Source organism: Argiope bruennichi, chromosome X2 (assembly GCF_947563725.1).
Source record: "Argiope bruennichi chromosome X2, qqArgBrue1.1, whole genome shotgun sequence".
Classification (NCBI taxonomy): Eukaryota; Metazoa; Arthropoda; class Arachnida; order Araneae; family Araneidae; genus Argiope; species Argiope bruennichi.
In genome coordinates this window covers 97,974,411-97,997,676 of record NC_079163.1, presented here as the reverse complement: position 1 = coordinate 97,997,676, position 23,266 = coordinate 97,974,411, and the positions used below count along the sequence as shown (strand labels likewise).

At 27.3% G+C, this 23,266-nt stretch overlaps 1 protein-coding gene across 1 annotated transcript; it reads left to right on the top strand.

Annotated features, from left to right (window-relative positions):
• Window positions 1-3,689: 3,689 nt before the first annotated feature.
• Window positions 3,690-22,308, top strand: LOC129960093 (plastin-1-like). The gene is made up of 13 exons (XM_056073200.1): window positions 3,690-3,896; window positions 6,313-6,474; window positions 7,560-7,726; window positions 8,468-8,563; window positions 8,908-9,115; window positions 9,203-9,388; window positions 9,881-9,955; window positions 10,765-10,975; window positions 11,258-11,346; window positions 11,976-12,165; window positions 13,428-13,537; window positions 16,227-16,370; window positions 20,206-22,308. The coding sequence occupies exons 1-13, from the start codon at window positions 3,822-3,824 to the stop codon at window positions 20,377-20,379; spliced, it is 1,887 nt and encodes a 628-aa protein (XP_055929175.1). The 5' UTR covers window positions 3,690-3,821; the 3' UTR covers window positions 20,380-22,308.
• Window positions 22,309-23,266: the final 958 nt, after the last annotated feature.

Below are 23,266 nucleotides of genomic sequence, written 5' to 3'. Positions count from 1 at the left end.
AGCACCACGTTTCAATTGTAATGAATAAAGGTTGAAAAGAATGAATTTTCTGTGGTAGATAATTAAATACCGTTTGATACTCATTGTTTAACATGTCGATAAAATTCAATAACTTCTTCTGCTTGGATAACCAACAATTTTATATCCTAGATGATACTACATTCAATGTTTTATATACAGTAACAATGATTGATACATCAAAAGCTGTGTGTGTGTGTGTGTGTGTGTGTGTGTGTGTGTGTGTGTGTGTGTGTGTGTGTGTGTGTGTGTGTGTGTGTAAGTAAAAAGGGACGATTTTAACTGAATTGCATGCTTTTTATCAATTAAGAAATCACCTGAATGCAGTTTTTTTTTTAGCATTTTATTTTTTGAATTACTGTTGATACCAAGCATGTCTTTTGGGATGCAAATAGAAAAACACTAAATAAGGTTTTAATCTTCTATGTTATAAAAATGTTTCAAATCAATTTTAAAGTCTTATATAGAAAATTTATTTAAAAATTGTAAAATTTATGAATGTAGAAATTAGAAAAGACAGTTGTAAAATGTATAGAAAATCCATTTCTTTTGACGAAAACAGAAGATTTATCACTTTAGAGACCCTATATATCATGTGATAGAAATATGAACGAGAATGGCCACTATGGAGAATGCAGCCTCTGCTAATGGGCATTCCCAACCTATATGCTTACCTAACACCTATACTCTCAAAGTTACTCCAAGAACTCTGAACGTTAGGCTACAGCGAGTGATCCTTTCATTTGATCTCTAAAATAATAACCATTAGCTTGCTAGCTACCCGTCAGATCGATAAATCGAAAACCAATCGAGCATTATTTATATTAAAAGTAGCTACTCATGGGGATGACGTCATTTTTATTGTCTATGAATAATCACGAGCAAAAAAGACAATGAAGCATTTCAAGGAAAGCCCCCTCGCTTACTGTCGTGGACGTAGAAAGCAAAAGGCAGAAATTTCATGGAAGGATAAACTGAAAGAGACCAGATCTTTGAATACGTTGGGACAGACACCCGTGTTCACCTAAGGAAAATAATTTTCTGAAAGCTGAATGAAATTAGGATGTTTTGTACCTCCGAAAAATCACTTAAAATTTTAATTCACATAAAATTACAGAAACTTCTTCGATTGTAGAAAAGTATTATGCATCTTGGTTTAAAAGGTGAAAGCTCACAGACTAAAATTTAAAAATGCGCTAAACAGGAATTCTTATGATAGAAAGATGCAATTTGCCTTCCCTTAAAACCTGTTTTTTCCCCCCTTCAAATTTTGAAATGCATATATAGAACTCTTTACTGCAATCGTGTGAAATCCGATACCACACAATTCGTAAGCATTATATATCGGTAAAATCTATTGTTTTAATTCTGCAAAGTAGTATATTTTTAAAAGCTTATTTATAATGAAAAATATCAAGTCTTTTTTAAAGCTTTCAAGTTACATAATATTTAATAATTTTGTCTTATTTTAAGTTTATCATAATGAAAATTAATTCTTTGGAAATATTGAGCTTATACTCACATATAACGCTACTTTCGGAATAATTTTATTCAAAATTCTTTTTTCTGAGGGTAATAGCTAATGATCTAGAAGATTATTAATATCTCTTGGATTTACTTTTAAAATGCAAGTAGTTAAAAAATTAAATATTAAAATGACATTTTATAATTAAAGCAGCTCGTTCTTTCAGTATGTGCTAATGTTTATGTCAGATATAGCATTTTCCAAACATCTCCTATATTTATAACGCAAATGTTGGTGGGGTTTTTTTTTAATAAATAATTTAATATTTTTTTCATTATAATAAAGGAACTGAAGTTTAATCGACTCAACTTTAATTTCCCTACTCTTATTAGAAGTAAGTTTGCATTAAACGAATCAAACATGTAACATGCATTATACGCAAAACAGAGGATTACTATTTTCTTTTTAATCGTGGCTACTTCAAAGAATAAGCATTGTACGATTTTATTTATTTATTTATTACATTTGTTAAATAAGTGAATTTCCTAACATATACAGCATTAATGACATACACCTATAGTCAGTTTTGAAAGTAATTACTGCGAACAAAATATTCCCTCAAAGTCCGTAAGTTAGTAGCATAGAAAAGTAAGTTAAGTAAGTAGTAAGTTAGTAGCATAGGTGTCAAGAAGAAAACATTACCGTTACCTTCCATATTATTTTATACTGTGTTTAAGAAATAAATCCATTTTTCTATTAAAAAAAATAGAATGGTTCATTTTTGTTGGGGGCTGCACATAATTTTAAATTTTGCTTATTGATTGAATAAAGATTTGAATCCACTTTTAATAAAAATAAACGATTACCTCGGTTACTCATCTTGTATCTTTAATAAAATTTTATTTTCTCTTTGATATTATCTAAGATATGCTTGCATTCCATAATAAGTCTGTTTAATTATAAATGAAAGGGCATCATTTTATATTTTTAATAAATTTTAATTCCATGAAATATTGAGAAAGCAGCAAATCAATGCTGGGGAAAAGAATTAATCGTCAAATTTACAGTTTCTTCAATAAACCTTTGAAAAACATGGCATATTGTATTAAAATTCTGATTTTTATTTATTAAGCATCTAATTAACCGTAAATTTAAAGATAAACTGAATTGGTAAATACAGACAGTGTAGGAAGGAATGAAACATTACTCATTTAACCCACCCCGCAATAGTTATTTTGCTACTAATTTTCTCTCAGAATATATTCAACATACTTTTGAAAAACATCAAATCCCTATACTAAGATATCAAATAAATTCTTAATTGCCTCTTCTCTGTAAACACTAGTAGAAAACTAGGAAGGTAGGTCTGACGACTTTGCTTTCTCTGATCCAACTCAGAAGATTTCATAAAATTTAAATTTATCGCAAGAAAAAAAAAATTAAATAGAACTCACTTTATGGAATTCAGGAATCAACATTTGGCTTCTCGAACCCTCCTAAGAAATTAAAAAGATTTAATTTTTCCAGAAAAAATTTCAGAAGTTAATAGTCTCAATCATTACGGAAGCAAGACCAACGTTCGAGATTCAGTTTTTTCGCTTCCCAACCCGCCTGATTGAAAGTCCATTTCACTTTATCGAAGAATTCCCGCATTGATTCACAAAAATGCCAGATACCTTTATTTAACTAGCAAAAGGTTCTCGCATTCTTTTATCGGATTGCCTCAAAATCGTCGAATACCACATTGCGACTAGAAGAAAACTTTTCATTAAGTCACATTACATTTATGAAATAGGCTATTACATCGCAATTAGAATATTCCTATACAGAATAAACAGACAAATTAATAAATTTTTCATTTTTTTTATGTATAAAGCTAAAAACAGAAGCTTTTTTGATGATGGGCTAGTATATAAATCAACAGAAAAATCTACTCACATTCAGTTTGGATTATTCATTCGTCATTTCCCCCCTCTTTTTTATCTAGTCTAATAGAGTATGTTTCTATGCATTAGCGTCGATTTAAAAAATAAAGCGATTTGAAGAACCCAAATTGCAAATTTAAAAATTTGCAGTTTGGATAATACTTAAGTATAATAATAAATCCCAAGAAAATTTTAACTGTAACTTTCGCTAGGTTCTTCCTGTGCGTAATTGTATGACGGATCACTTTTGCACGAGAAAAGCAAATAACAGCCAATTGTAACAACCCTACCAATCTGTCGGAAGAGAGTGTGGTAGCGGAAGATTCCTTTCCTACGCTTAAAGTTCCGTTAAATTTTGTTGTTGAAACATCCTGACCCCCCTGTGCGGCATTAGTCATTTCAATATTCTCATCATGGCAAATCATAATCGTCGGAGTTTTATATTAACTAATGAACATTTAGAAGATTTGTGTTCAGCTTTTAATACAGTAAGTAATTTTTAACTTCCAAAGAAAATATTTCTTGAGTGGAATTGGCTGTCAAGTGTATGGTAGTACTGAAGTGGATGTATTTTTTGTTTCTTGTTGATTAAAATTCAGTGTTGATTTAATCCGATTATTATAGTTATTTTTGTGATTAAAATTAAATCAAATTGTTTTATTAAGCTAATCGAATGATTGTAATCTAAGAATGAAAATTTTTTTTTTGTGTCTTATATTCTATTAGATAGTAGACTGGCGCATTAGTCATATGAATGGTACGTCAGGGTGGATTTGCGATTAAATGACGTAATTTTGTTTGTATAAAAACTGTCATTCAGTTCAGTGACTCATTCTGTTCTTTCACCCCCCCCCTTTTTTTCATTTAAGAATTGAAAGTCATCTGTTTGCGATATATATATTTTTCTCTGTTGTCGCTATTTTATCAACACCGAAAATGAATTAATTCGAAATCTGGCGTACATTTATTCTTGCATAATTTCAAAATTCAATAAACACTTAACTTGGAACATTAATTTTAGTTATTTTAAAAAGTTGATATGCTTTTATATTCACCAATATTGTGAATTAATTAATTGGTGAAAATATATTTTCCTACCATGTGTAAGCTATGAATGATATTTTAGGTTTGATCTTGAAATTTATTCCTCTGTAAACAAATTAATGTTCTATATTTAGAAAATAAATCTTTAATATTAAACATAACTTTTTACCGAAATACTATCAATTAAATGTATGTAATGTGTGTGCCATTGTTCATTCTTCTCATTTAAATTTTTATAATGTATACCACAAATGTTTGAAGATTATAGTAGCTAATATAGATGCAGAAGTTTTAGTAATATTTGCACCATCTTATAATTCCGAATGAACATAATAAATTTTTGTCTTTTTCTTCTTTAACTTTGATACATATTGATGTAATATATTTTGACTAATCTGTTATTATATATTTAAATAAAAATCATTGATTAATGTTGCAATTAAATTTTTTGGATAACTGTCTTGCATATTTATAATGCTTTAGTCAGTTTAAAATAAAGACTTTTGAAAGAACATAAATTAGGTTTTAAAAATTCAGTCTAAGTTATTTTTTTTTTCTTCATATAATTGCTAGATGCTATATTGCATATTTAATTTAAATGATGCTTTGCAAATGAAAGATTTCATTTTTGTTAATGAAATTTTTGAAAATAAACAAAATTAATAAAAGTTTCAGTGGTGTGAAATGTTAATATGTGTATATTTTGGTTCGGATCGTAAATTTTAAAAATTGTTCATTAAAACTAGATCATACTTGAAATTTAGTCTAAATATGCACAAAATTGAAGAATATAGTACAAATGCTAAATTAAAATTTTAAATGTGAAGAAGTGTCAAGCAGGCTGACTTTTCTGTATTCTTTATTTAATAATTAACAAGTTTTCAGTTGTTTGGCAAAAATTGGTGAAAAATCTGTACCATATTCTTATGTTTTACCCAAAGTTTTTACTTATTTGTCATTTCTTATGGATTAAGTCTAAAAGCAGGTGTCAATTCTTGTATTTACTGTTAGGAAGGTTTACATGTTTAGGTATTCCAGCTATGAATATGCATGATGGAAATGAGAAGTAATTATTCTAACAAATAAATCATTTTCTGTAAAATTCGTAGCATAACAATATAATTTATTTTTTAAATTATCTTGCATCTTATTATGAAATTATTTAATGATTTTAGTAAAAGATATTAGATATCTACATTTTAATCTTTATCATTTAGAAGGCTCATTCTGTTGTCATTTCCGTGTCTGTCCAGTTTTCAACAGTTATTTAATCTTTACAACCTGTATTGTTTCTTTCTCTTATAATAAATTAAAGAATATTTTTTTATTATCTGTGGGATGGGTTAGTAAGCATTTTATGTAGATAAACAGTATTTATTCAGTAGGATACTTTCAAATATCTTTATTTATACTGTTAAAAATCAAACTATCTTCATTTGATATCTTCCACAGAAAAATATCAATGTTTAGCTATAGTAGAACATCTGATTAAACATAAATAAAATTATAAGTCCTACAAAACAATGGTTATGTTATATTTGTTACTTGTAACAAATTTTAAAACTCTTATTACATAGAGTTATTAAAATTTCCATTTCATTAATTGCTTTAAAAACTGTTATTGCCATTATAAAAATCTAGGCTCATTGGCCAATGAAAAATTAAAATTTTGCATTTGTTTAAAAGCATTCAGTATTTATTAAATATTTTAAGATAGCATTTTATTAGATAATTTAATGAATAAAAATTTCTGACCAAGTAGGCAGTTGCTATGATTTTTAATATTTTCCCTCTGTTAAAATATCCTGACAAATGTTTTTAATTATTATTGTAATTTTTTTTAAATATAACCCATTTCAGTTGAACAGAGATGGAAAAGGTTATTTAGATGTGAGTAGTTTGAAGGATGCTTTAGATATTGTAGGATTCAAACTACCGCAATGGCAAGTTCGCCAGCTTGTAGATGACATGGAAAGAGGAAATAATAAAAAAACGCAACTTTCATTTGATGAATTTCAAAAGGTAATGAAAATTACATACTTCTGATGTTATTGATTCCTTAGCTCAATGATTTAATTTTATTATTAATCGTAAAAGTAGTTGGTGTTTTATGTTTTATTCCAGTCTTTATTTTCTATTTCTTTGCTTTTAATTGTCTTTATATAAAGACTGTTGTTATAAGTTATATATTTAATGAATATTTATCTGAGAACAATGTTTATTATAACAATTCAGTAGATGAAAACATTTTTTAATGATTGTTTTGTATAGTTTTAATTTATGTTTTACTCTAAAGTAACATTTATGATTTCTGTGATTTAAAAATATTTTCATGCCACTTTAAATATGTCTGGTAGATTTTTTTTTTTTACATTTGTTCTCTTCTATGCATATTTTATAAGAATATTATCCTATTATAAACTAGGATCTCGCCAACCACAAAAGTAATATAAACTTTACTAAAAAGGCAGTAGTTAAATTGAGACTAATTAAAATATGTTTAAAATATTTTTTTTAAAAAATAGAATAATTGAAATGTCAAATATTCCATTCAGTTTTTAAATTGTAAATATATTAAAATATTTTAATAATAAAGGAAAATATCCTGAAAAGATGGAAATATAGAAAGCTGTTGTAAATTTGTAGAAAATATTTATAATTTCTATATTAATTTTGAATAATATGTACGTTAATATATGTATTATTCAATATATATATTAACAAAGTAATAAACAAACGATATATTGGAATAATACGTATGGAAGTTAAGGCACTTGTATTGACATTTGCTCATTCTAATCCAGTGTCAATATTTATTTTATTTCTATTTCTAATATGAATAAAAGTACACATCACTTACGGATTTCTTTTTTGTTTAAATTCCTATTTTTGTTTTCATGGCTGTTCAAGTTGCATTTCCTGGCAAAATTGATTTTATATAAATTTTCACACTGATCATGAAATGTCATAATTTATTTAAAAAATCTGAATTCTTATTGGCTATGGTACTGATCTTTAGTAAATGTTTTTGTTTCTTTTGCAATATTTAAGTGTTTTTATTTAATTCAAATGCTTTATTGTACTAATTTAAATTTTAATATTTTTAGATATACAGCGATTTGAAATCAAGAGAAGTGACAAATGTTTTTAAAACTGCTGTTTCAAAAAGAGAAAATTTACAAACATTAGGAGGAATGTCTGAAGCTTCTAGTGAAGGGACAACACATTCAGTTCGGCATGAAGAGCAAGTGGCATTTTCTGATTGGATTAATTCGTATGTACAATTGTAAACTTGTTTGTTTTCAATTATATATATAATTAATTGTTTTGAATTTTTTTAAATATTTTTATAAATGCTGTAAAAAGAAAATGAACTTAACCCTCCCCATTATAGTTTCTTTTCTTCATTTTTAATGTGAACTAAATTTTAAAAATTTAATCTTATGAATTTTCATCAAAGTCAATATTTAGTATGCCTGTATTTTTTAAAAAAATTTTCTTTTCTGTTGAAATTTTTGTTTGGCTATAAACTTTTATCAGGACTCAAGATGCTGAAAAATATATCAGAAAATAAAACATTAAATATTAAATAAAATTAATTTTTTGGCTAATTTTAATTAAAATCTTTACGTATAGGTGATTTTACTTGGCAATGCTTACCAACGTTGAAGATTTTGAAAATAAGATCTAGATTAATTTTGTATAATTTTAAAGCATTTATTATGGTGTATCACCTCCCCCCCCCCCAGCATTGTTTAGAGAAAATGCTTATTATTATGCAACTGCAGGTCTGTAAAGCAGAAGGAAGTTGATTTATAAATTATACTGACATTTTATCACTTGCAAAATTACAACTGCTCTTTGAATGCTATCCAACTATTTGCTACATTTTCATCACGTGTTTCTCATATAACTTGATAGACATTACAACTTAGAATTTTTTATATCGGATATATTTAATATTTGCTTGTCTTTTAATTTCAATTATTTCTTTAATATGTGGATTATATTTTAGAAATCTAGGAAGAGACCCAGATTTAAAACATTTATTACCAATTGATAGTGATGGGAAGACATTATATGAAAAGGTAAAAGATGGAATTCTTTTATGGTAAGTGTACTTGGATTAAATCCCAAATCTCTAGCTCTTTAAAACATGCTTTTATCAGTTAAGAATTTTTGAAAAATATTTCCCATAAATTTTTCTATTCTATTATGATATATTAAATGCAATTGAAATTACAAAAAAGACAATTTTGCTTTCAACAAGCACTTGGTATATTTTCTTGTTGAAATTTTTTCTCCAGTTAGAGGTGTTTTTATTGTTCCTGAAATACTATAAAACAGTTTTTTAATTGATATCTCCCATAATATTCATTTAATATATTTCAAATTTAACATGTATTGTCATGATTATTTTCACTAACTAAATTCTTTCATTTTTTTTTTTTTCAGTAAAATTATAAACCATTCATGTCCTGATACAATAGATGAAAGAGCTATCAACAAAAAGAATCTGACTGTGTACACAAAGCATGAGAATTTAACTTTGGCTTTAAATTCTGCTCAGGCTATTGGTTGTAATGTGATTAATATTGATGCTCATGACTTAGCGAAGGGTAAACCTCATTTAGTACTTGGTCTGTTATGGCAAATTATAAGGGTGAGAAAAAAGTTTGATTTTTTATTATACAAAATATTTATTTGAATTATCTGTCTGATTTAAATTATAAAAATTATTTTATTTTAGATTGGACTGTTTAATCAAATATCTCTAGAACACTGCCCTGGCCTTGTGCAGCTTGTTAATAGTGGTGAAGAAATGTCAGATCTCATGAAATTGTCACCTGAAAATATTCTTTTACGATGGGTGAACTATCATCTAGAGAGGGCAGGAATAAATAGACGAATTTCAAATTTCACATCGGATATAAAGGTACGAAATAACTTTAAATATTTTTTTCCTTGAAACCAATATTTCTTGTTACTTTATGCTATGGTTTCTTAGTTTTATGTCTGTCTAGATTTTTTATATGTAAACTTTTGTAAAATAAAGATTTTGATTTGTGTATTTGTTTATTATGCTAATTTTTTTCTTTGGCCCTCTCAAATTTTGTATTTAGCTTGACACTAGAATGATACTTCCAATTTACATAAAACATTTGTCTGTCTTATTTTTATATGAAGTGTGATCAGTTGGATATGTATTTTGAGTTTAGATTTGTTCTTTGGTTAATAATATTTGTCTTAAGTATATTTTTGAATTATTGAATATCTTCATTTTTATATTAAACTTTCACACTGCACTTTTTAAGACTTATATATGAAAGAATGTATTTAAAAACAGTGAAAGAACTCGGAAAACACTTTGCATTCAATATGAAGGGTTGATGTTTTTATTTTATATAGCTTTTGTTTCTTTTTACAGGATTCTGAGATATACACATACCTCCTGAAACAAATTGCCCCAATAGATGCAGGTGTTACAATGGAAGCATTAATGGTATTTATGTGTTGTATTTATGTTGGATAATGTAGTTTTAATATTCTGTATACATAGACACTGCTTCTGTAATAATCCAGAAATTATTTTTTATGCATTTTAACTGCATATTATATTTTTATAATATGTATTTTTTCAATTTAGTGTATAACTTTTTTAACACATACTTATTGTTTGATTTAAACAATGTATAGGGTTTATATATTATATTGTTTTGACTTTTCATAGATGCTTCTTATTATTTTGAAAATATTTCAATATCCTTGGATATTTCTGTTCTAGTTGTTTGTGAAAAATGAATAAAAGTTTTTATTTCTATCCAAGTGTTCACAATTGCAAATGAACCTGAAAAGAAAGATATGCATTAATGTACAAATTCAGTTCGATTATATTTTTAATATTGTGTTGTCTATTCTAAAAAAGATATTTGACCATGAAATTCTGCAACGCTTTGGCAAATTCTCGTTCATATAATTGTATTCTCATAAAAATGAAAATTTGTAGAATCTTAAATGCTTTTACAGTGTTCATTTATTTTTGTTCTCACCAGCTGTGGTATATTTTCTTTCTTTTTTTAAAAATACTATTAGTTTCAAGTGAAACTAATAATGAGACTGAGAGGTCTCAGTCTTTTGAACTTAAAATTAATTAAAAATTAGTGACAAAACAATGTTTCAGAATATTCAATCTTTCTGAACTATTAAATTCATTTGCCTTTAATTATCTATTTGCAAAATAATATATAATATTGTTATCTGATTAATTCAGTTTATCTGAGTGAAAGTATTTTTATATTTTATTTCATCTAGAAATCCGACTTACTTGAGCGAGCTGAAATCATGCTAAAACAGGCTGACAAAATTGGTTGTAGGAGTTTTCTGACCCCCAATGATGTTGCTGATGGTGTATACAAGTTGAATGTTGCATTCGTTGCCAACCTTTTTAATAATCATCCTGCTTTGGATCAACCAGATGAACCACTTGAAATAATTAATTTGGAGGAAACAAGAGAAGAAAAAAGTGAAATATAATTCTGGTTTCTTGTCTTAAAATTCTAAAATTCCCAATTTCTGTTTCTTTTTGTGTATTATTTTAGAATCTTATTACTATAGACTATTTCACACCTTTTTATTGTAGTATTTGCAAATGTTTTAATTGAGTAGGTAGGACGTAGTGCTAATTGTGGTACAATTATTAAATTTATATATATAATATAAATTGAAAGGGGGCATTACTACTTTTTCAATTTTTCTGAGATCAATATAATATAGAATATATAATATTTTTCATTTTATATTTTAGCTTACCGAAATTGGATGAACAGTATGGGTGTTTCTCCTTATGTTAATTGGTTATATAGTGATCTAGCTGATGGATTAATCATTTTTCAGGTATGAAAATAATTAACTTATTTTTGTGACAAAGGACCATATCTTTAAATTCAGGTTAAATTTTTCACAAATAATTTTTTAATTGGAAAATTAAGCTCTCAGAATCGGTTATAAATAAGCAATTTAAAAATTGAATCGTTTTCAAAGTGCCTAAAAGATTGTTGTAAATTAATTATTTAAGTGTTGCATGATTCGAAATAAAATAAGCAGTCGATGTATGGAATTGTTTTAGTGTACTTTTATTTTTGGATATTTTCATCAGTTTAGTGAGACCAGTTTTGAACTAAGCACTGAAAAAGTAGTAATAATGCCAATAACTTTGTGTTCAATTCTATGTTTAATTAATGCTAAGAATAAACAAATACTGCTTCCTAGCTCTTACTTTATTGCAATAACATTGTATGTTTTTATGTCCTTAGTATTAATATAAAAATAAAGAAATGGTTCAATTTTAAATCAGACTTGCATTTTATTGCTATATTTTCAATGAAAAAAAAGCTTGATGCATTTTTATACAAAGAATAGATTATATAATGATTTTATGATGAAGTTCTTTAATTTGTCTATAGATATTATATTCTTGAATTTTATTAAACTTTTTCAAAATGCATTTGTATTCTCTTTATTAGTTATTTGATACAATAAAACCAGGTATAGTAGACTGGAATCGTGTTCACAAGACTTTTAGTAAGCTCAAAGGATTCATGGAAAAATTGGAAAATTGCAACTATGCTGTTATGCTTGGTAAAGAATTGAAATTTTCACTAGTGGGAATTGCTGGTAATGATATATCTGAGGGAAATCCAACTCTTACATTAGGTGTGTATGCTATTTTTTAAATCATAGCATCATATGTCGAAATTTGTGGTGTGACAATAATTAGCATTCTCGTTTTAAAAAGAACCATAAATAAAAATTTTAAAAAAATTCTTTCAATTGAAAAAAAAAAAATTAGCACAAAGAATTAGTAGGACAGAACATTATATTTCTCAAATGATGTTTAATAGTTTATAATATGAGGATGGAATAAGCATATCAGTTTCTTTAAATTGTATCAAAAAGACATTTTCGCCATCTATTACTAAGCACGGGCATTTATTCTACATTACTCATGTTTTATGATCAATAGAAAGCTTCATTGTTTTGTTTAGATAAAATATGTTTCTGAAAGTCGTTTTTCTTTCTCTTGTTTTTTTTTTTTTTTTTTTTTAAAGTTATTTGAAAGAATATAAATTTTAGCCTTTTACTATGTCTTTTGTGCCCTTAATATTTTCACCACAATGTTATATTATTTAAAAAATTTAAAGGCTTAAGTGAAAGAAATGGAGAAATATTTTCATCAAATATCAAATTATTTTCCATTTAAAATATAAACGATTCTATCAACACTAAGCTACATCTTGAAGACAACCATACTGAGATGAGTTCACTATGATTATATTCATGTTTATGTGTAATTAGTAATAAATAAATTCAATGTATCTTCCTTTTTAAAATTATTTATCTGACCACTTAAATTTAAAAATTACTGAGTTACACGGGCATTCTGCATTCATATGCTTCTCAAGATTTAATTTCTTTAACTTTAGCTATTTAGTGTTGAGCTGCTATATCACATATCTAAGGGGGGGGGGTGATTCAGTAATTTTTAGAAAATATTCTTCAAATATCTGGACTCGGAACACTTTTCCTATACTGTCTTCCATCTTAATGTATGCTGTAAGCATGCCATTAAGTTTCTGGTTTTAAGTTTTGTAAAAGTTTAAAATCCTGTAAAAACTGAAATTTTTGGCAGAAATAAAGATGGCGTTAAAAGCGATTACCATTTCAATTCCATTTTTAAAAAAACCAACATCATATACTTGAATATGTTATTTAAATTTTACTGATCATTCAGTTATTCTATTGTTAAAAATTTGTAGTTGTGTGCATAAGAGGAAAAAGCAAATATTTTTTCAAATCCAGTCTCAAAGATTTACAAATCTTTATTTTATTTCTAATTGTTACATAAATATGTTTTTTGAATTAATGATTTCAAAATTTGCATTTCTAAGAAAATAATTGTTTTATGTTTTTTGTAGCACTTGTGTGGCAGTTAATGCGAGCATATACATTAACCATTTTAACTCAGTTGGCAAACTCTGGACATCCTGTTGTGGAAAAAGAAATTGTTGAATGGGTCAATAATAAAGTATGGTTCCCTTTTTTTTTTTTCAAAGAAAAACTGTTGAATTTAAAAGAATCACTGACATTTAAATTTTAAAAAAAGGCTTCATCTTGTGAGTTCTTTTTCGTATTTTTTTCCCCCCTTTATACATTTTATTATCAATATGTGTATCGTATTTGGCTATACATGTATCTCAGAAAGTGCAAGAGAATTTACAAAATTGCTTAATTCATTATTGAATATTGACGATGGTATTCTTAAATACGTTGCTGACATTTTTATAATCTAATATTAAAACGATTTATAAAAATTTTTCAATCATTATACAAGCATTTAATAATTCTTATAATAAATAAAATAATGAGAAAAATTAAGATAAAAATGCTCTAAAATAGATTCTTTTTAAACTAGAAAAGACTAATTAATGCTGTGTAAATTGGAAATATTTCAATTCCTGAAATCTAATGGATTATGACCTATACTGTTATTTTCCAAAAAAAGGGGGGGGGATAAACTTTAGTCCAGCTTTGGATTTTTTTTTTTTATGTAGTTGTTCACATACAGAATTTAAAATAGGCATACCTCTGTTTGGGGCTTGTTTGCCCATGGTTTATTATTGTAATAACTATTGATGCTTTAAAAGAAGAGACATTTTAATATTTTGTGGATTGAAAATAATCCATGAAAAAACAACCGATGCATTCAAAAAATGAGAAGCAATTGTATGGTAAAATTTTCTTTTTGTAAATTAAGGATAATGTGCTATCAAGCGATCAGACATATGTACCCCTTTACCCTCCTATGAATTCCTTATACTCTTCTGTAGCAAAAAGTCTTGTTATTGATATGTATTTCTTTTTTATTCGCGGTCGCATCTTTATACATATTCTTGTGTTCTGTGTACCGACGTAAGAACAAATCATGCGAACGATGTTGTTGTCATGCCACCTTAGAAATTAATGTTTTCAGAGGATGTAGCAACAGAAATTGAACCTCATTCACGCTATTGTAAATCTTTCTTGTAACGAGCATGTCTGAAGTCTCATATATATTCTTTTTTTTTTTTTCCTTATCTTGCCCATTATTAGTATACTCTTTACTTAATAGATGTTTTAAGTAAAAACACCACATCAAATGATAACGGTACACATATGTGTACGTTTGTTAATGTCTTATAAAATTTAAAAAAATAGCAGTGAATTTCTTTGTTGCATTTCTACAAATTGTACTTAATATATTAAATATATTTCTGATATTATTTTTGTCAAATATTAACGATTTGTTGAAATAATCCAACATCACTGACTGCTGAAAAATTGCTTCACGCTTTATATATATATATATATATATATATATATATATATATTGTACATCGGAAATAACATTAATGCAGCCACACCATAATATTTTCATTTCTCTTGTTGAGGGATTCTGTAGTGAAAAAGTTATTTAATTTTTTTTTTACAGTAATTATAATAAAGATCTCCCCAATATGGACATTCCCATCCTCCGAAATGTATATCTGCCAAGTTTGGTAGCTCTAGATCAGATGGTCTAGTCTGTTGAGCACCAACACACAGACACTAATACACATTCATCTTTATTATAAGTAAAGATTTGGATGTTATGCCCTATCTTGGAGAATCTGTGAAGTAGAACCATAGAATGGTGTATTTGTTTAAAATATTCCATATTTCATTATCTGTTTATCTAAATGCTTTGTTTTTACCCTATAAATTTACGTTAATATTTTGTTTGTTTCCTGCAATTAAGTTAGGTATTATAGAATTTGTTAAAATGGGAACAGTTTATATCCTGTAACTTCCTTTTGTGTAAAAAATTCTTGAAACGTGCATTGCATTATATAAACTGCCAGTACAGGGCCTTATATTTTAACTCTACAAGTTACCGGCAAATACTTATACAATTCAGCGGACCGTGCTCTTTCTGCTTGGCTTCAGATGAATGGAGCGGTAAGTATTCAACAAGAAGTGAGAAAATGCGTATTATTACCTTAAAATACCGTGAGTTTTGCCATAAAGACTGTGTCTTCTGGAATTGATGGGAAAGAAATTTGCCCATCGAGTTAAGGCCTATCCGGCCTGCCCTTCTGCCACATTAAGCCGGATACTCGAAAGTGTAGTGTATTAATTTTACTTATGTATCCTTTTGCATACCCATTTAACTTTATTGAATTGCTCAATTAATAATTTGAAAAGTATTAGGGAATGTATTTTAGTGATATTGTGTAAAATTAACTGTGATTGTTTGGGCAAACGTTTAAATTGTGTCATATTTTATCATAACCATTGTCTTTGTATTGGCAACCATTTGAATTAATCGAATAAATATATTAAAAAACGTCCATTGTTAGACAAACTAAGAGCGTGAATTATGTGTAGTGCGAGTACAGCCTACATTTTAAATTTTACAAAAATGAAGAATAGTCGCCCACACCTTGAATGTGAATGTTTTTTAATATTTGTTATGGATCAGATTGAAAGGAAGTTGCAATATATCATGTTTGTTTTTAAATAAGTGCGACTTGCATGTTTATAAATTAGATGCATAAAATGATTCCTGTTTATATCTCTGCTATATTAAAAAGTACGGAAAGGAATAAGATTTAATGAAAATTTTTTAAATCCATCTATATCTGAGAGTTTAAATACTACATTTGTATAGTATATAATATAAAGTGCTTCTCTTTCAGTTGAAAGAAGCTGGAAAAGACACGAGTATACGCAGTTTTCAGGATTCCTCTATTTCCACTGCATTACCAGTTATTGATTTGATTGATGCCATTCAACCCGGATCCATTAATTATTCACAAGTATTAAATGCTGAGACGCCTGAGGTAGGAAAATTTATCTTTGATTCTATTAAAAATTTTCGTTTCCACTTGGATGAGATTAAGCTGATAAGATCCCCCCCCCCCCAGTTGATACTATTTTAAAAATTGTGTAATCATTTTCTCGATTACAACTTTGCATTCATGGTAAGTTTTCAATTTTCAGATAATTCTGAGATTCGCAAATTGATGCATTTTATGATTTTTCTGAAAGCTTGAATTCTGATTTCTTTTTCTTCTAACCGTAAAATTCGAAGAAAAACTAAATAGATCAAATTGAATTAACTTATATTAAACTGATATGAACTATGCAAAATTTTGATATATGTATTGATATTTTAAACTCTTAATTTCAATTTAATTAATTTCCAATATTTTATCTTAATTTAGCCCATAGTAACTTCATTCTAGAAATATTCTCTTATTTCGTGATACAATTCCACTTTCTCTACTTAATTAATTCAAGAGTAGCTTTGTAAAATTTCTGAATCGGCTAAAAGCCTAACTTTCCCACGCTCCGAGTGAAGGGACAAAATACGGAAGAAATTCTTTTTTAAAAGATCACCGTGTTACCCCTACCTCTTCGACGCGTGTAACGAAAATCCCTATCGAAATCTTAATAATATATTAGCACTGTAAGGAAATATTTTCCCTATCAAAATCTCGGGTTATATAAGACAAGGGATAAAATGTTCAAGAACTTTTTTCCTCATTCCTTTCTGTGTCGTTCTGTGTGCTCGTCGCTTGTACATATGCCTGCTTCTTCAAAATGAAATAAAACGACGTAACGAAATCGAAAGTCTTTTCACTGTCTTCAAAACTGCACCTGCTTCACATAAAATAATGCTTACATATATATATGTAAGCATTATTTTATGTGAAGCAGAATGCAGGTGTGAATAGCAGTGAAGAGGCTTTGTATTTTTAAGTTCGTTTTATTCTTTCTCGGGAGGCAGGCATGATTATTTACAAGAAGGCGCGGACAAGGCACGTCCGCCACAGCACGTTGCAAAAGCAGAAGTCGGGAAGAAGCACGAAATAAATTATCCCTCGTCTTATATAACATGAGATATGGATATGGAAAATATTTTTTTACAGTACTAATATATTAAGATTCTGATAGGGATTTCTCACGCATGTCAATCACAAGTAAGGGAAACACAGGAATCTTTAAAAAAGAATGTGCTTATTGGACATTTTTCTAGCCCTTTACGCGGAGCATGAGAATGTGTCAGCCTTTAGTTGGTTCAGCAATTTTAGAAAGCTTCTCTTGAATTAAGCTGAGAAAGTGGAATTGGATCAAGAAATAAGAGAATGAGTTTACTATGGGCTAAATTAGGATAATACTTTGTAAATTAATTAGAATTGAAGTCAGTTTAAAATATCATTACATACATATATGTATATATAAATTTTGTTTGGCCCTTTGTATGGATTTTCCTCTTTGTTGTAATTTTTATTGATGATCAAATGTTTGACACTTTAAATTCAGTCTTGAAACCTGCTTTGTTTAGAAATTCTACTTTTTTTTCTGAAGCTCATGGAAGTGGAGTAACATTTAAAAAATTTGATTTATTATTTTTTATTAATTATTATTTCATTATCTGTTTTTGAAGCATTGATATTTCTTCGTTTTCTATTCATAAACACTTTGTAAAATAATTTTATTTTTACAGAAAACTAAGAAATAAAGCATTTTTCTCTTTAATTAGTTTAAACTCTTAAAAATTTATTTATAGGAGATTCGAACCTCTCACCTGAAGTATTTTAATCCTTTCTAGGGCTGTGGGAAGTATGCTTCTCACCAAATTTATCAATCTTTGTATAAAATTATGTAGGTTTGCATAAGTTCTGACAAATTTTTTTAGTAAGTCAGAAACTTAGATGCTTCAGTTCTTTATCTTTATAGTTCTTACGCATTAGAAACGTTCTTTTCAGAACAAACAGATCAAGACAAATCTATCTCAGACAAAATGATGCGTCTTGATTTGTTACTTAGTTAAATTTAATTTGATTAATTAATAATTAATAAGCTAAATGAATCCTTTTTCTTATTCTAATTTCAAACCTAAAAATATTTTAACATAATATGACTAGAAAAAAATGGCCCTTTAAAGAGTTAACATAGTAACGTTTTAACCTTTATTCATTAATCTGAAGTATTTTTAAAATTTTACTTTGAATTAGGGCAACAAAATTATGCAAACAGATCATGTATTTAATACTGCCATTGTGCATATTTCTATACACAAAGTACAGTAAAATATCGATTATTTGTGCCTCTGGTTAACCAATTCGGTAACAGAAAATGATCTGTTTTTCATTTAATATAGTCAACAAATTTTGCATTAAAGATGTTATATTCGGTATTGGAAGTTATTTTTAGGATTTTAAAGCTTGTAAAATGTCATCGTTGGAATTTGATCTTTAATGACTCAAGGAATTACTTAAGTGAAAAAAAAATCCATTTTGTAACAATTAAAAAGTAATTTGAGCAAATTCCATGCGTTTTCATGGAAAAGTGGCATTATCACGAAGCTCGCATTTTTACGCGTTAGAAATGTACTTTTCAGAACTAACTTAAATAATTCTTGAGGAAATGCAAATGGAACAAGAGAAATCTGTAATATTCACAATTTCTCTTCTCAAAATCAATTTGTTTTAAAAAATGCACCCGAAACGTTTCATTACAAATAAGAGTTCGTAGAATATTTATACATGGTAGTGCCTGTGGGCTTCTTTTTATTATTCTGAATAAAAAAATTTTGGAAAATCTTAACTTTTTTTCACTTAATTATCTAAAATGTAGTCTCTATTAACCGAAATTTCAATTGCCCGAATCGGCTCATATTATCAAGTTTCTGTTGTAACTAAAACAATGAAAATTGTATATTTTTAAAAAATGGAAGAATTAAAATAGGTGTCACTGAAAAAAATGTTTAATTAATCAAAAATGTCATTAAATTTTAGAAAAACCTTTTTTAATAAGTGCCATCTACTTATTGAGTAAATATGCTAAATTTGGTAATTCTGTGTTTAACAGTCTTCTCTGTAGTACGTTTTTAACGATTCTCGCATAATGCATATTATATGACACAATTTGTAGATGATATCTGTCTTTTGAATATTATATTAAAATAAGCAATTATTTTTCACCTGAATTTAGTTTTTTATTTTTGCAAGTTTCGGTTATAATTGTAGGGAAAATACTAAGAATTTTAGAAGTTTAGAATTTTTTTAACCACTTTGACGAATTTGAGAATGAACCTATAATTTTAAAGACAGTTAATTTTTCTTTATATTTAGTTAAATCTTTTATCTTTTCGTACATAATTACTTTAAATTTAATCATAATATGCAGTTTATTCATGGTGTAGTTTATTGACTCAGATGCACAATATTTGTTTAATTTATTAGTAAGTTTTTTGTTTTGTTATCACTTCATTACTCTGAATACATATTCTCATGTTTCATAGGTTATTATGTAGTTATGTCATCGATTATTCAAATACATGCATTTACTTTCAGTTTAGAAATTTCAAAAATTGTTCTAACACAGTTAACAATTTGATTTGTTAAAATCTGTGATGCTTTCTACTTCTTGATAAAGTTTCAAAATTCTTGAAAAAATTAATGACAAAAAAAGTTACGCACTTGATAAGAATTTTCACTGCTTGATGCTATATTACTTTATTGCCATTGACAAATTTATGTAGATGAAAGGTTAGATTGAGTTAAGAAATTTTTTATCTATTTAAAAAAAATTTAAAGATTAAAATTTTAGTATTTTACAATTCGTGTGTATTTAGTTATAATTTAAAAGTTGCAAATTTATTTTTAGGATAAGATGGCTAATGCAAAATATGCTATTTCTATGGCTCGAAAAATTGGTGCAAGAATTTATGCATTGCCTGAAGATATAACAGAGGTTAAACAGAAGATGGTGATGACTGTTTTTGCTTGTCTGATGGCTAGAGACTATATTCCTAATATGGGTGTGAAGAATGATCAATAATGTTCATAATTGTCTTACTATTGTATTCAGTTGTTTTTTAATTCATAATGCCAGTCTTAATTCTAATGAATGCCAGTTGCATAATTTTTAGACATCCAGACTGAAATGTTTAGTCATTACCATTTTAAAACATATAGTTATCAGACGTACTGATACTTTTATATCCTAGTACATTAAGCATTTCAAGTTTTGTTGCTTTTTCATATAAACGTTGTTGCAATATTAACAATGTATATAGCTTCTTAATATGTTTAATTTTGACATTTTCTCAAAGGTTTTGATAAGGAAATATTTGTCAATAACATTTTGAAAATTTTTGCCAACTTTATAACAATTTTTGTATTTGTATTTGACATAAGCTCCCATATTAAGCAGCGTGCATGCATTGATTTTTTAAAAAAACTATGCAACATCATTTAGCATTGCTGTTTAACATCCTGTGCTCGGCAGATTGCACTTTTTTCTAAAAGTGTTACCTTCTTTTTGATATGCGATGTCTGTTCATTGTATACATTTTTATGTAATCAGCCTTTAAGTGCTTTACAGTGTTGTATTTTTAATATCTAAATGATTCTATTTTATTTTGTATATTATATAAATGTAACTATATTTTATAAATGTATAGCAGTAATTTGCTAATAATATTTAAAGTTTGTTTTTATGATCTATTCGTACATTCCATCTTTTTGTAATTAAATGCCAGTTGTTTATAGGGCATCAACTATTTGTACTATTAAAAACTTTTCCCATTTGTTATGGTGAAAGAACATTAATTGCAACTACATTCTTTTGATGTAAAATCATTCCCTAGCCGATTTATATGAATATTTTTTGAAGTCATTTTTAACTTCCCACTGCATTTTTGTATAGAATTTCGAATTGAATTTGTGTATGTGATCTTTTGTTTTCTGGTTATATTATTTACAAATGTTGTTGTAATTGCTTAAATAATCGAGTCTCATAAATGAGAGTCATGACATTTAGTTGTATCGCTTCATTCGTTCTTTGCAAAAATATTGTTGCATGGAAAGACTAAAATATTTTCTTGCCAGCAATTTTTTATTTTCAGAATGATTAAAGAAAAGTTTGTTTAATAAATCTTGTTTTAATTAGTGAAAAATTCGTAAATTTGTTTAATGATGAAATTTGCCTAGTATAACAGTTAGAAATAAAAAAATTTTGAAGAGTGACGAACGAAAGTGTGGAAAAGTTTAAGGTAACTTAATTTGTGTCCATGTGTATTTTAATCAAAAATGGAAAAAGCTCTCTTTTAAGAAAATTGATAATGCATTATTAATCTTAGCATAGGACTTGAATCTTAATGAATATTAACTTTTAAGTAGTGAAAATCTCTTTTTGATTTGATTTGAAAGTAGTATATTGCCTTTATGGCTCTATATTTCATGAATTTAAATATCGTAATATCAGAACTGGGTAAATAATTTGGATATAGTTATGCGGTAAATATCCTTAATCTTGTAAGCATGTCCTAAATTCAATAATTTCGGATTTAACAACGTGATCATTTTTAGTTCATTCTGCTTTATTAATCGAATTATCTTAATTTTAAGAACTGTAATTTGTCTGAAGTGCTTGACTCTAAAAATTTTGAAAGTGTCGTGTTGTGTAAAGTTATTGCACTTCAGTAACTTGTGTGCAGACTTGACATTTGCGAAAAGAGGGGAAAACGAATTCTGTAATTTTTCAGAATTTTTATTGCAAATATTCATTTTGTATTTCGATTCATTAAAAACACGTGCGAATTTCTTGTTGTTATTCCATTTGCTTAAGTATTGTTTTATATCTTGTAGTTTAGGATTATGGTGTTTTATGTTTTTAAAGTGATATAAATTTTTATTGTTTGTAGAAATTTGGAATTTTATAATTTTTATAATTATTTTCAAAATTATACTAGATGAGATTATATATAATTTTCTAATAAATTCCTTTCTCTTTCATGATTTATGGTATCTATCATTTATTTTAAATTCCTATAGAAACATTGTTAGGAGCATTTTAATTTTTTGTCATTGTCAGCAAATAGACATGTATAGTATTCAATCCTACAGGCACATTTTCTAAAATGGTGATTTTCGCAGTTTTAAGTATGATTAATATTTAATTGGAATAAAAGTAATTTAAAATTTTTAAAATACATATTCAAATAATTGTACCCCATAAATATTAATACAACTGTAGAAAGGGGCATCCACCTCAACAAATAAATTATAATATATTTAATGGTACTATTTACAATATTAATTAATGACAGCTTGTCGATTTTTAGGAAGAAACAAATGAGTGCGTCGCACATGGAGTTGCCTTCTGTCAAAGGCACAGCTTTGATGTTTCATATATACAATTTTTTTATGCTAATCATCATTGATAGTTGAAATAAATTTGATATTGTCAGAATGATATATAAATACCGAAAATCCATGTGTCTGTCACAAGAACTCCTCTGAAGTAGTGAGCGGTAACCACATGAAATTGGAATATTTCTTTCGGAGGTCCAGTTCTAGGTCAGATGTACTGTTTTCAAAATTATTTCTTAATTTTCTTATTTAAATATCTGATGCTTCAGTTTTTCGCCTATAATGTCTGGAATAATTCTCATACAAAGATGATTTATACAAGGTGAGTTTGACCTTATCTGCCAAACGAAAGAGGGTGATAAAAAAAGTCCATATGGATCAAAAATCATTATAGAAACCGTATCCTATCTCTTTTGTAAGGTATGCTACAAATCGATGAAGTCTTAATTTAAAATGTTTCTGATAGATCTATACTTGAAATAAGTACATTATTTAAAGAGCAGGAAAAACAATAAGATGACACTATTTTCATTAGAATATCTGGATTGTAAGAAGAGCTATAAGCGCCGAAA